General features: G+C 35.1%; 2 protein-coding genes across 7 annotated transcripts; both read right to left on the bottom strand.

Annotated features, from left to right (window-relative positions):
* On the bottom strand, positions 1 to 6,194 carry LOC118048833 (serine/threonine protein phosphatase 2A 59 kDa regulatory subunit B' eta isoform). Of its 5 annotated transcripts, none has more exons than XM_035058657.2 (4): positions 6,014 to 6,194; positions 5,790 to 5,859; positions 4,175 to 5,202; positions 1 to 461 (listed from the first exon to the last, which is right to left on the bottom strand). In XM_035058657.2, the coding sequence occupies exons 2-4, from the start codon at positions 5,857 to 5,859 to the stop codon at positions 132 to 134; spliced, it is 1,428 nt and encodes a 475-aa protein (XP_034914548.1). In that variant the 5' UTR covers positions 6,014 to 6,194; the 3' UTR covers positions 1 to 131. The 5 variants fall into 5 exon arrangements, with proteins under 5 accessions (XP_034914548.1, XP_034914547.1, XP_034914546.1 ...); XM_035058656.2 differs by having other exon boundaries at positions 5,790 to 5,864; XM_035058655.2 differs by having other exon boundaries at positions 4,175 to 5,859.
* A 1,584-nt stretch (positions 6,195 to 7,778) lies between these two features.
* LOC118048832 (serine/threonine protein phosphatase 2A 59 kDa regulatory subunit B' eta isoform) lies at positions 7,779 to 11,999 on the bottom strand. Of its 2 annotated transcripts, none has more exons than XM_035058652.2 (3): positions 11,858 to 11,999; positions 9,914 to 11,719; positions 7,779 to 8,293 (listed from the first exon to the last, which is right to left on the bottom strand). In XM_035058652.2, the coding sequence occupies exons 2-3, from the start codon at positions 11,102 to 11,104 to the stop codon at positions 7,961 to 7,963; spliced, it is 1,524 nt and encodes a 507-aa protein (XP_034914543.1). In that variant the 5' UTR covers positions 11,105 to 11,719; positions 11,858 to 11,999; the 3' UTR covers positions 7,779 to 7,960. The 2 variants fall into 2 exon arrangements, with proteins under 2 accessions (XP_034914543.1, XP_034914544.1); XM_035058653.2 differs by having other exon boundaries at positions 11,853 to 11,999.
* Positions 12,000 to 12,683: the final 684 nt, after the last annotated feature.

Consider the following 12,683-nt stretch of genomic DNA (forward strand, 5'->3'; position numbering starts at 1 on the left):
CATGAGAATATCAAACTCATAACACATAATGACCATCTTGCCACTCCGAGACCAGTCAATGAAATTGAATAATTTTATACAACATATGGATAACACTATCTCTAGCCGGAAGATGTTAAGGTGGGTATAGCTCAGGGAACAAGGACTGCTTCACTACTCGCGGCTTTTGTTGCCGCAATCTCTTCTAAGCGTTTCCAGGTCGCTTCTTGTTTTGTTTTGATCTCCTCTGCCTTCGCTTCATTTTCTTGAAACTGGCGTAAGCACTCCTCGAACAGCTCAGGGTCAATATCAGCAAAGATCTTGCGAACATTAACTGTTAAGCTCTGCACCACCTGATTCCAGTGGTTACGTCCATTTTTTTCCAGGGCAGGAAAGATAATGGGGAGTATAACTTTGCGGTTCTGTCTAATTAAGTTCTCAATATGATCATTGTTCCACAAGTACAAAGCCCTTTCTGCCACCTGTAAGAGCAAGAATCAGTAAACTTACCTTTGAATTAGGAAACAAGTGCCATGAAAGATACGCACATTATAAAGAGTCAACCTGAATCTCAATATTTGAAAAAAAAATGATAACAGTAGATAACCAAGACTACAATAAGAGCAGAAAACATTTACAGTAAGCCCCTCAGCCAAGACTTTTATGTATTCCAAAAAATAGGAAAATAATTCAGAAATGAACACCTTAGTTGAATCCAAATTGATTTAATTAATTAAAGTTCAAAGCTTTGGAAGTCATGGCTATAGCATTGATCAGACTGCAATTTATTAAGCCTAATTTAAAAAGAAACTAGACATACTATTTGCATTTGGTGATTATGAAGAGATAATATATGAAGATGGCCTAATCACTAGCAGAACCAGCACTACAGCCTCTTGCCTTAAAGTTGTCCCTGCCAATGATAAAGCAATTCCCGAACTCGAAACAGGGGATCAAAACAGTTCTGTAGAAACTAGTTTATAATATAATGTGACTGATCTCCACATGCATCATTAATCTTTTAACATCCAGACCAATGAATAAACAACAAGCACCACAAGCACAATCTGAAATAGTCACCTTCACCACTAGCACATTACCCTAGTCGCCACTTGCCACTCAATCAACCTAACACCACAAACTATTACCCCCGGCACCAAAATTGCATACACACCTACAATGCCACCAAATTAATAACTCACGCCATCTGGCACCATCACTGGCATCACTCATAATACCATCATTGGCACACATAACATCATCTTTGTCAAGCCTAACTTCAAGGCTGCAACTGATGTGGAACCTATAAATCATATATGGCCTAGTGTTGAAATAAGCACATTTAGTGTGTCTGGACTGCTTGAAGACGTATGCCATGGAGAATGTAAGGCACAAAGCAAAATCCAGACAAGGACAAGGAGAGATCAGAGAATGGTCCCACATCAAGTGCTTCCAAAATTGGCATGACACCGGCACCCTAGGTTAACACCTGCCAATTCCTATTCCTTAAATATAGAGATCCTGAAATCTTCTATTTACTACACTTCTGTTGCAAGTGCTGCAGCTTCTTTTGTTTTTTGATCTACATGTATTCAAACAAATAGTACGTGATAACCAGTAATTGATTGATTCAATCCACTTTATACGGCATTTCATTAGCAATAAAAAATTGGCTTTTCAACTATTCATATTTCATTTATCTGCAACATAAGTTGAAAACCCAAGTCTGACTCGAGACATAAGAGCAAAAACAACACTCCACGAGAACAAAAACAGCACCCTAGGATGACACCTGCCAATTGCTATTCCTTAAATATAGAGATCCTGAAATCTTCTATTTACTACACTTCGGTTGCAAGTGCTTCAGCTTCTTTTGTTTTTTGATCTACATGTATTCGAACAAATAGTACGCGATAACCATTAATTGATTGATTCAATCCACTTTATACGACATTCCATTAGCAATAAAAAATTAGCTTTTCAACAATTCATCTTTCATTTAAGCGCAACATAAGTTGAAAACCTAAGTCTGAAACGTGACAAAAGAGCAAAATTGGCACTCCATATACAGTTCTTAGGAGCTGGGACCAAGCTGCCAGAGCATTCCAAAATATTGGCTACCCCTGAGTAGCACATGGGTCCATCAATCATCCATGGGATGAGAGACATGCTATGGAAGACTGCATAGGCTACAATCCCTTTAAATATCTGCTAAAGAACTGCCCTAAGAAGCAGCATGTCCCCATTAGGAAATTAGAAAAACAATCCTAACCCATAAGAACTGCCTGAACTAACATTGAAGTAGCAGTGTTCCCTCTCAACATAGGGTACTAATTTATAATATAGCTTGTGCACAGAGGAAAACTGACTCAACACAGAAGAAAAGGCTTATATTCACTCCTATGTTTTTGGTTCTCAACTACGGCATGTTTAATTATAGGTGGTTAAAAAGAGAATATAGCTCAACAGTCGAGAAGTATTGCAGTACACACCACATGAAGACACGCACAGAAAGGAAAATCTTGAGAACAGCTGAATATGTTTCTTCAAGTCTTAGATGTTAACAACATTCATAGTCTCATTCTTGATAGGCTATATTTGTTTACTTGGCAATACCAGTTTCGCAACCAACCATTGTATCAGCTTAAATTTTATTTAAGTTTTGAGTACAGCACCAAGTAACACAGCTTCTGCATGATTTGCAGTCACCACAGACAGTTTCCTAAGAACTATACGCTTCTAGAGAGGCCATCACCCCATATTGAATGCATGTGATTCCTTATTGGTGGCTATTATTGGCAACTAGATTTTTTTATTATAATTACTTGTCTTGAATGTTTTCAGAACCAGCACCATCATCAAACAAAGGAAGGAGAGGACAAGAAACAAAAGTTGAACCAAGGTTAAACTAGGATTGAAAAACTATATATATTTATTAAAATTTGTCAGAGAATAAGGTAAGTTTTCGGGAACAAATCCAGAAAAAAGAAGTGTGAAACTTGGATTCAGTTCAAATGTTATTATAAGCCAAAGACCAACCTGCAAGTGACCAACAGTGTAAATGAAAGAGTATCCATCTTACTATCAAATATAGTCTAGTCAAGGAATTAATTCCTTTATTTTCCTATTATACCAGTTAAACTTCTAAATACAACTACTTCTCAAAAAGAACAGAGCAGTTTTTGAAAATGTGCAAAAAAAAAATGCACTGGCATTGTGTTGTATTTATTGAGATTTCTAAAACTGTATGAAAAGTTAAACAAGACATTCTTCGTGGCACAAAGGGAATAAGTATTACTTACCATCATACTTGTCAAGCCCAGGCCATTTACCGATTCATGTCAGCCAGTTTTTCACCCAATTCGCAAAATGGTTATTAAATTCAACTAGAACTGTAACCCAATGACAAATTCCCGGTTACAGCAGCTCCAATTGTGGAAAGCATGCTTTTATAATTCCAGTTTCTATATTTGACAGGTAAATACAATTATAGCCCATGTGTTTTCATAATTTTCTATTTGCATACCACTAGTTCAACTTTTGTTGATCAATAACATGAAAATTCTTTACAAAACTCGCAATGAGAAGCCAAATCATCAACCAGTTAAGAAGTCAACCTATTAACTAATAGCATAAGCATTTGCCCAGTAACACACATCGCACCAAAGACATCAAATGGTACGGAATCTGGTCACTACATCAGTGGCTAACATGAAATAGTTGCCAAGTCAACTCTTTTAAAACCTTAAAAAATTAAATAATTTATTGAAGATAAAATGGAAATAGTTACAAAAAAAACTGAGGCCAAGTACAAAATTCTTAAGCCTACCACCAAAGCAAAAGAAATAAATCTGGCTCAAAGTTCTGAAAATTGCACAATTGTATCATAACAAAATTACGCTGCATAAAAAAGCAAGATGAAGAGAACTTTGATATTTGAAGACTGGACGACAGCAGTAAAAACAGACCAGAAGCTAACCGATGCAATAGGCAGATACCCTAGAAATTCTCAACAACTCAACCATGCTTCATCATGGCTTGAATAAAACATTAAATTCTTGTCAAATCAAAGATGAGAACGAGATAACTTTAATTGTTCTTCATGGAGAGGTAACTTTAATGATCCTTTATCTAGCATAGAGAGAGAGAGAGAGAGAGAGAGAGAGAGAGAGCGAACATATTTACAGTATATTACCTGGAAGTGTGAACTGCTCAAGCAACGAGCTATTTGACGAAACAGGGGTACCATACATCTTTGGAATTCTGCTGGTTGAGTTGCTTCTAAGACTTCCTCCAACTCACTTAGGAACATGACCTCCTTGGAACTATTAGTAATTGGCCAGTACTTTGATAAACCTCTTATAACAGTGTCAGCAAGCTTGCAGTCTTTCTCCACAAACTGTGTAATGCAGTATGATAATTGCTGATGGTACATAGGTAAACACTTTGGCTTGTGAAGGGGGATCAGTGCCCGAACAAGGAACAATTTGTGTTCTTCTTTTAGAGGTAAAGCAAACCCATTGATTATGCTACCCAACACCTCTAAAAGCTCAGCAATCCCATTATGCTTCTCCGTTTCAAAAATAAAACGGAAGAAGATATTATTGATAGCCTTCCTGATGAATGGGCGATGCACCATAAACTTTCCATAGATGCGATGTAGAATTGTCTTCAGATACTCTCTCTCCCTTGGATCCTCAGAATCAAAGAGATCTAACAACTTGAGAACAAAAGAGTGATCGACATACCTCTTAGCCAACTTTGCATCTGTCTCAGGTGATGCAACAAATCTAAGAAAGAATTCATACACAATTTGCAAGTGAGGCCATGCTGGGTCCATCATGGGCTCCTCCTCTTCCAAATCAAAGGCCTCTAATACCTTATTCTCCCGGGTCTGTGGAGTACGCGGCCTAAATAAATTAACAGATACCACCTTTATAACTTCTTGCATGACAGTTTCCGTGAACTTCCCGTTTGCAGAAGTAACATAATCCACGAGCTCAAGCAACGTCTGGCGCTTGATATCCTTTTCTTTCAAATTTTTAGTGGGGTCAGAAAAGTCAAACACCACACAGCACAAGTTGAGCTTTCTAATAAACAAGTTTTGCTTCTCAGAATTCGGGACATCCCTAAATGTAGGCAATGCTTCATACGGTGGAGGCACTGAACTGCCATTCAGCTTTGGATTCCCAGCCTGGGTAGGCTTCATTCCATGACTAAAACCTAAATGAGGAGCAGAATCAAGACCAGGAGGAGACGAGTTGTTTAAAGTTCCAAGCCTGTTGCTCTGGAAATCACTGGTGCTTTTAGAAGCTGAGGAAGTATTTGAAGGGGCAATAGATGGACCCCCAAATTCACGATTCTCGGATGACTTGGAAGGCTTCTTGGGAAGCCTACCAAGTATTTGTTTGATCATAACTTTAAAAAAAAAAAAATTCTACGCGCACAAGGATCAAAGTTGCTGTTAAACCCACGCGCATACAGATTGTCCCCTAAAGCAGATTTCAGTCCATTAAAGGACAACACAAACCCAACTTCAGAATCAGAGAAGAGTAACCAGATGCATAGAATCCATATCAAAGGAAACCACAGAAGAAAACAAACCCAGGATTGCTATCAGAAATCAAACAAAACCCAGAAGCATTTTTTATTGCAGAAATCACCATCGACTTGGCTGTCCTTTATGGCTTTTTGAAAAGCTAAAAAATTCCAAAGATGGGAATCGAGAGAGACCCTTTAACTTGAAATTCAAAAAATTAAAGAAAGCAGATGCAGAAACTGAAGCAATAGAAAATCATGCATACACACACCAGTAGTATCTCCTTCGTTGAGTTCTTGTAGACCAAAAACCAGCTGATTCAGACAGTGATACGATCTCATCTGGGCTTGATCACAAACAACAACAAAAAAAAAGTAGCTTTTTTATCATATTAGACAGAATCGAAATCAATAAATTATGGGGATGGGAAATACGAAAGTTAAAACAGAAAAACAAAGAGGAGAAGAAGAAACAAGAATGTTTAATATTACTTACAGAAGAAGCAGAGACTTCAAAAAGAAGAAGCAGAGCAACGAAAAGCTTTTATTTTTATTTTTCTTTTTCTTTTTCCTCGATTACTTTGGGCCAGAGAAGAGACAGGGAGAGAATGAGACCAAAGTGACCAAACCAACCCTCTAGACATTCACAGTTTCTAATCCTAAAGCAATGCCACTCTCTCCATCCATTCGGACAACAGTTTTAACTTTTAAGGATAATAATTATGATAATAATTACGATAAGATATCTTTAACTTGCGTTATGGTTGATATTAAACGGGGAGGAGAAGTAAAATAAATTTATTTTTAAAATAATTGTAAAGTGAATTTTTATTTTTTTTAAAATAATAAATATAAAAAATATCTCATTTTAATCTTTTATATTTTTATCTCTTACGATCTTAAACAATAAATTAAATATTATCTAAATGTGTTTTTATTAGTATATTGATAAAATCATGTTACATTTAAGCCTCTTTAGGAGTGTGGTTACGATTATTTTTTAAAGTATTTTTTACTTAGAAATATATCAAAATAAAATTTTATTACTATTTTTTAAAAAATAATTTTTGATACTAGTATATCATTAAAATGATTTAAAAATACCAAAAAATATTAATTTAAAACAAATAAAAAAAATAAAAATATTTTTAATTTTTTAAAAAAATATTTTTAAAATACAAAAACAAACATTACCTAACAAAATTTTTATATTTATCATAATATCATCCTTCTTTTGTGATCTTACTTTTCTTTTTGTTATTCGTCCCTTTTTCTTTCAAATTATCGGTGGAAAATTAAGGCCCCAGCCAAAAGTAAGAATCTATATCCGGATTATATAATTTTCCCAGCCAACCAAAAACAATTACCGTATAATAGATGCAGGATTTGAAAACTAGAAAAGAGTACTTACAGTGGTTTTTTATATGTATATCAATATCCTAAATTATCACAAATATTTTAGTTCTAATCTAATTATGTTCTCAAAATAGTAATGTGTTCAAGAAACACGGAAAGATGTTTTTCAAAATGTATTTTTATTTTGTATACATATATTTCTCTTAATAATTTTATTATAATAATGTGGAGATCATTAGAAATATTTAAGATATTGGTCAAACTAAAACATATTTTTGCGCGAGGATTAATAGGAACTCAAGCTCAAAACTATATATCCTCTTACTGAGGATTCTTTTACTGCTAATATTTCAGGATAATGATGGACAGCAGAGTGACAACTGTGTTGTGTATTGTTTTTATCTAGAAATGATTTTTAATTTAATTTAGAAATATGCTTGAATTATCCATAACAATGGTAGCTAGGTCTGTCAAACCCAACCCAGGTGCCAGTTGCAAAGGCGAGGAGGGAAGGTTCGAGGACTGGATCCAAATTCGTGTGGAATCAAATTACCATTAGTTATGAGATGATATTTACCCTTTTGTGTCTGTGATTAACACAGATGATGACAATTCCTACAGTCATATGGTGGATATGGCATCATTGCACCTTCATCGAAAGAGGGTATTTCCATCATTGCCACCCTACTGTTTCACTATCTATAATGATGATAGCTCCTTGCACCAGAAGAATTGGCTAATCCATGGAAATGGGATTTCTTTCAGCATTTTCTGGCTAGCATTTCAAGCTAAAATGTAATTTGGGAAACTATAAAGTAATTTGCCTTTCAACTTTCTACCAGAGGCGATTACGTTTGACTTTTTAAGCTAAAAAAAAAAAAAAAAAGAGCAAGACTTGGTGAGAATGGAAGGATCAATATACAAAATGTTTATTAGGCAGTAAAGGAATTTTAAACCATATCAAACACCTACGAGAAGCATTATCAATATAATTAATCCATCTCAACAAAAATTGACAGTCCATGTTGATACCAACAAACATCTAAGCTTCAGCAAACAGCTAACCTGACGCGGTGCAAGTGATTGTTTAGCAAGGAACAACCACCTTGTCATCACTTGCAGTTTTCTGAGCAGCAATCTCTTCTAACCGTTTCCATGCAGCTTCACTTCTTGCTTTAATTTCAACTTCCTTCTTTTCATCTTCCTGAAACTTTAGTAGGCATTCATTGAACAGCTCATGATCAAGATCTTCAAAGATCTTGCGTACATTTAAAGTCAAGCTACGGACAGCTTGATTCCAGTGGTTTCTAGCATTTTTCTCCAGAGCAGGAAAGATAATGGGCAGTATAACCTTGCGATTTTGTATGATCAAGTTCTCAATGGGATCATTGTTCCACAAGAACAATGCTCTCTCTGCCACCTGCAAAGCATCAGTCGCATATACTGATTTTAACAACTTAAATAGAAGAATGGAAGCTATCATATCACAGTGAAAAACTAAACACCATAGATTAAAGGAAAACCATTCACTTGTATGGAACATGTTTCCACAATAAATTTAGTGATTCAATCCACAACAGCTTTGAACATACTAATGGCAAGTTCATCATAATGGCTGGCATTTTTCTCAACAGTTATGGCCATAGTTGTATTTCAACATTTTATGTCTAGCATGTAGAACTGAACATAGCACATTATCATGTGCATCATCCTAGGGCAAACAAACACTCAAACATGACCAGAAATGGAATTCAGAATATAATTCTGGATGGGATTCACATTCTAGTCTTATTTTATTCAATTACTTGTAGTAGGGTCTCAATATTGCCAGAGAAACAGGGTAATTTATCACTGTTAAAATACCAAATCTCACTACATACAGAATTCTAATCATTTATTGCAAAACAAACCATGTTACACAAGAAATGGAAAGGCCCCAATCAATTCCAATACTAAAGTTATCTATTCTTTAACTTCTTTTTTAACCTAAAAAATAAAAGGAGAAGGAAAAAACACAATAGGAAAGATGGGGGGGGGGGGACAATAATGCTGCTGAAACTTGAAACAGAATGTCATCATACATGAGGATGCAGGTTACCAGACTCAGATTTAGAACCAAATGAATGATTAACATCCAGGGAAGAAACATTTGGCCATTCATGACCTCTCATTCAAGCAAAAAAGAGCACACCTTAATTTTACAAATTTAAAATTTTACCATATAGTTGTAAACCAATAAAATTGCTTGATTTTCTCAGAGATACTTTAGCAATCTATTATGAGCCAAAAAGCATGATAAAACTCTAGAACCTATATTGCTTTTGACAAACGGATACTAAACTGTTGCTTCACCATCTGATGTATGTTTTCAATAAGAACATATAGAATTAACAAGATTTAGCATCGACCAACTTTGATAGTCTCCAGCAATTTTCTTACTTTGACATGGGCCTAATTTGAACCTCCTACAACCAAGAAATAAACTATCAGTTGCTTTAATGGATGGCTAAGCACCAAATTTTTACATCCAGTTTTACCCTCTATATAGTTTTCCTTTTTGTCTCAGATAAGTTTCCTGATGGAACACTCATGTCTAACATCGTCTTCAACATTCTGTTTCTTTACAGAAAACATAAGAAACCTTTATACTTCTCTCTTTTCATATCTGCCCAGCCAATTTAACAGGTGATGATAATATTATGATATGAATTCTGAAAGAAAAACATAACAAGAGCAACATACAAATTCTAAGTAGATGAGACTTGAGAGAATGATTTGCAACAACACTAACCGACTTACTAAACAAAGAAGAGAGGAAATAGTAGTAAAAAAAAAAATCACACAAACTTCTAGAATCTGACTGCAGAGATTTCTTCGCTGATATAATGACTAAAGCAATACTGAAGTTAATAACAATCTTGCTGATACGAAGCATTTTCACAGAAGTTCATATTTTTCCATAAATAAATAATGGGAAGCATGTTACAATAGCGAAATGAGTTGTGCATTTATGAAGTATTAGGTATTAGAATCTTATTACCTGAAAGTGTGAACTGTTCAAACACCGAGCAAGTTGCTGAAACAAGGGCACTATACAGCGCTGGAATTCCGATGGCTGGGTTGCTTCTAAAACCTCCTCCAGCTCATTTAGGAACATGACTTCCTTTGAACTATTAGTGACAGGCCAGTACTTCAACAATCCCTGTATTACAGTATCAGCAAGCTTGCAGTCTTTCTCCACAAACTGTGTAATGCAGTAAGATAATTGTTGGTGATACATCGCTAAGCATCTTGGCTTGTGCAGAGGAATCATAGCACGAACAAGAAACATTTTATGTTCTTCTTTCAATGGCAGAGCAAACCCATTAATGATACTGCCCAGAATTTCTAAAAGCTCAGCAATACCATTGTACTTCTCAGTCTCAAAAATAAACTGATAGAAAATGTTATTGATAGATTTCCTGATGAATGGACGATGCACCATGAATTTTCCATAGATGCGGTGAAGAATTGTTTTCAAGTATTCCCTTTCTCTGGGATCTTCAGAGTCAAATAAGTCCAGCAACTTAAGAACAAAGGGTTGATCGATATATCTTTTTGCCAATTTTGCATCTGTCTCAGTAGATGATACAAACCTTAAGAAAAGTTCATACACAATTTGCAAGTGCGGCCATGCTGAATCCATTGAAGGCTCATCCTCCTCCAAATCAACACCATCTATAACTTTGTTCTCACGTGGTTGAGGGGTGAATGTCCGAAACAAGTTTGCAGACACCATTTTCATAACCTCTTGCATAGCAGTTTCAGAGAATTTACCACTAATGGAAGTTACATAATCCACCAACTCCAGTAACGTCTGTCGCTTTGTCTCCTTTTCCTTGAGGTTCTTTGTAGGATCAGTAAAGTCAAATATGAAACAACACATGTTCAACTTTTTAATAAACAAACTCTGCTTCTCAGAATTCGGAACATCCTTGAATCCAGGCAGTCCTTCATACTGAGAAAACCCTAGAGTTCCATTCAACTTCGAATTCACTCCATGATGAATTGCTACATCTGGGACAGAACTATTTACTGCTATGGATGAGATGCTTGAATTGGCGGACTTGCCACCACTGCTTCTAGAGCCACTAGAAGCATTTGAATTGGCAGCATGATTACCACTGTGGTCACGATTTGCAGTTGACTTAGATGACTTTCGCGGAAGCTTACTAAGTATTTGTTTGAGCATAATTTATAAATACAACACAGAATGCCTCCCCAGCCTAACACAACAACAACAATGTTTCCCGAAATATCCAATCCAAAATATATCAGAATTCATCAACCGAAACCAAAATCTGCAATCCCTAGTATCAAAAAAACCCACTTCAAGATAAGCTATAGAATAAAACCATTGTGTTGTACCCAACCAAAGGCCCACTCTATCTCCAATCTATACTTCCAAAAGTCAAGGAAAGAACAGAGATGAAAAGCCCTCCCTATTTACAAAATCAAAAGCAAACACACAAAATCATTTAATTCCCCAATCTCAATCAACCAATACAAAAAACCCTTATTAGTAACACTTTTTTACTTCTCCAAAGATCTGAAAACCCCTCCTCTCTCTTCGCCAAAAGCCCAGCACCGAAAATCAAAACTTTTTTACAGCTATTACAAAAACCCAAAAGTGAAAAATAACTCTAAAAACAGGAGGAGGAACAACTTTCTAAATTGAATTCAAGAAAGTAGAAGGAGAAAAAAAGAACCCTTTTCTTCTCTGAACGTATTCCTTTCTCTACTAGAAAAGGAGAAAACTATATAGCATACTCAACACTTTCCGTCATCAAATTATATACTTCAAAACCTGAATTAAATGCAAAAAAAATAATAATCAGAGTTCTGCTCTTGAACAAAATTCCAGTAAAAAGAGAGTTGCGAGGAAGAGAAAAAGAGAAACCCAAATCTAGAAACCAAATAAAGATGCAGATAGTATGAACCTTACAGAGACGGGAGAACACAAAATTTTGCTGCTTGATGTTCTCGATGTTGTTTGTTGACTGGGAAAATTTCTTTCACTTATTTTTCTCGCTTATGAGATGGGATGGGCTGCGTATTTTAATTTATTCTCTTAATACACAGTTATTTTTTATTATTATATAATGTATATTTCTACTTTGGGGTACAGTCAAAATACGAACATACGCGGTCGCTGCAATTTCAAAACCGAAGGCCCGTTTTTCTCCATAAACGTCACTGTGTCATGTCGTTTTAGGAAAATTATCCTAGGCTGCTTAAACCGAAAGATAATTAGGCGCATTTGCGATCGCGAGAGCCCCTATGTTTTAACATCGCAGCCGTCCCTAAATTTTCAATTATGCATATAGTTAATTATAAAAAAATATATATATACAGGGTTTTTTCATAAAAATAATATATATATACACACACACGCTTGCTATTACTATGCTATAGAAATATTAGATGGTGTTTCAGACAGCAGTAATAATTATTTGTTAAAGTATTTTTTATTTTAAAATAATATTTTTTTAAATTTATTTTTAATATCAGTACATTAAAAAATATATAAAAATATTATTAAAATTAATTTAAAATAAAAAAAATCAAAATTTTTAAAATCTTCAGTTGAAATACTGTCCTGAACGTACACTAATACTAGCCATCATTCACTAGGAAAAATCTTCTTTCAAGTCCCCTGTAACAAAGTGTTTTTCTAGTGTAGAATTACCTGGTATTTTTGGTTAACTTGTAGATAAATATGTAAGTAACTTCATATATCTAGGTTTGAATCTGGGCATTTATTTGTTCTG

Source organism: Populus alba, chromosome 10 (genome assembly GCF_005239225.2).
Source record: "Populus alba chromosome 10, ASM523922v2, whole genome shotgun sequence".
Lineage (NCBI taxonomy): Eukaryota > Viridiplantae > Streptophyta > Magnoliopsida > Malpighiales > Salicaceae > Populus > Populus alba.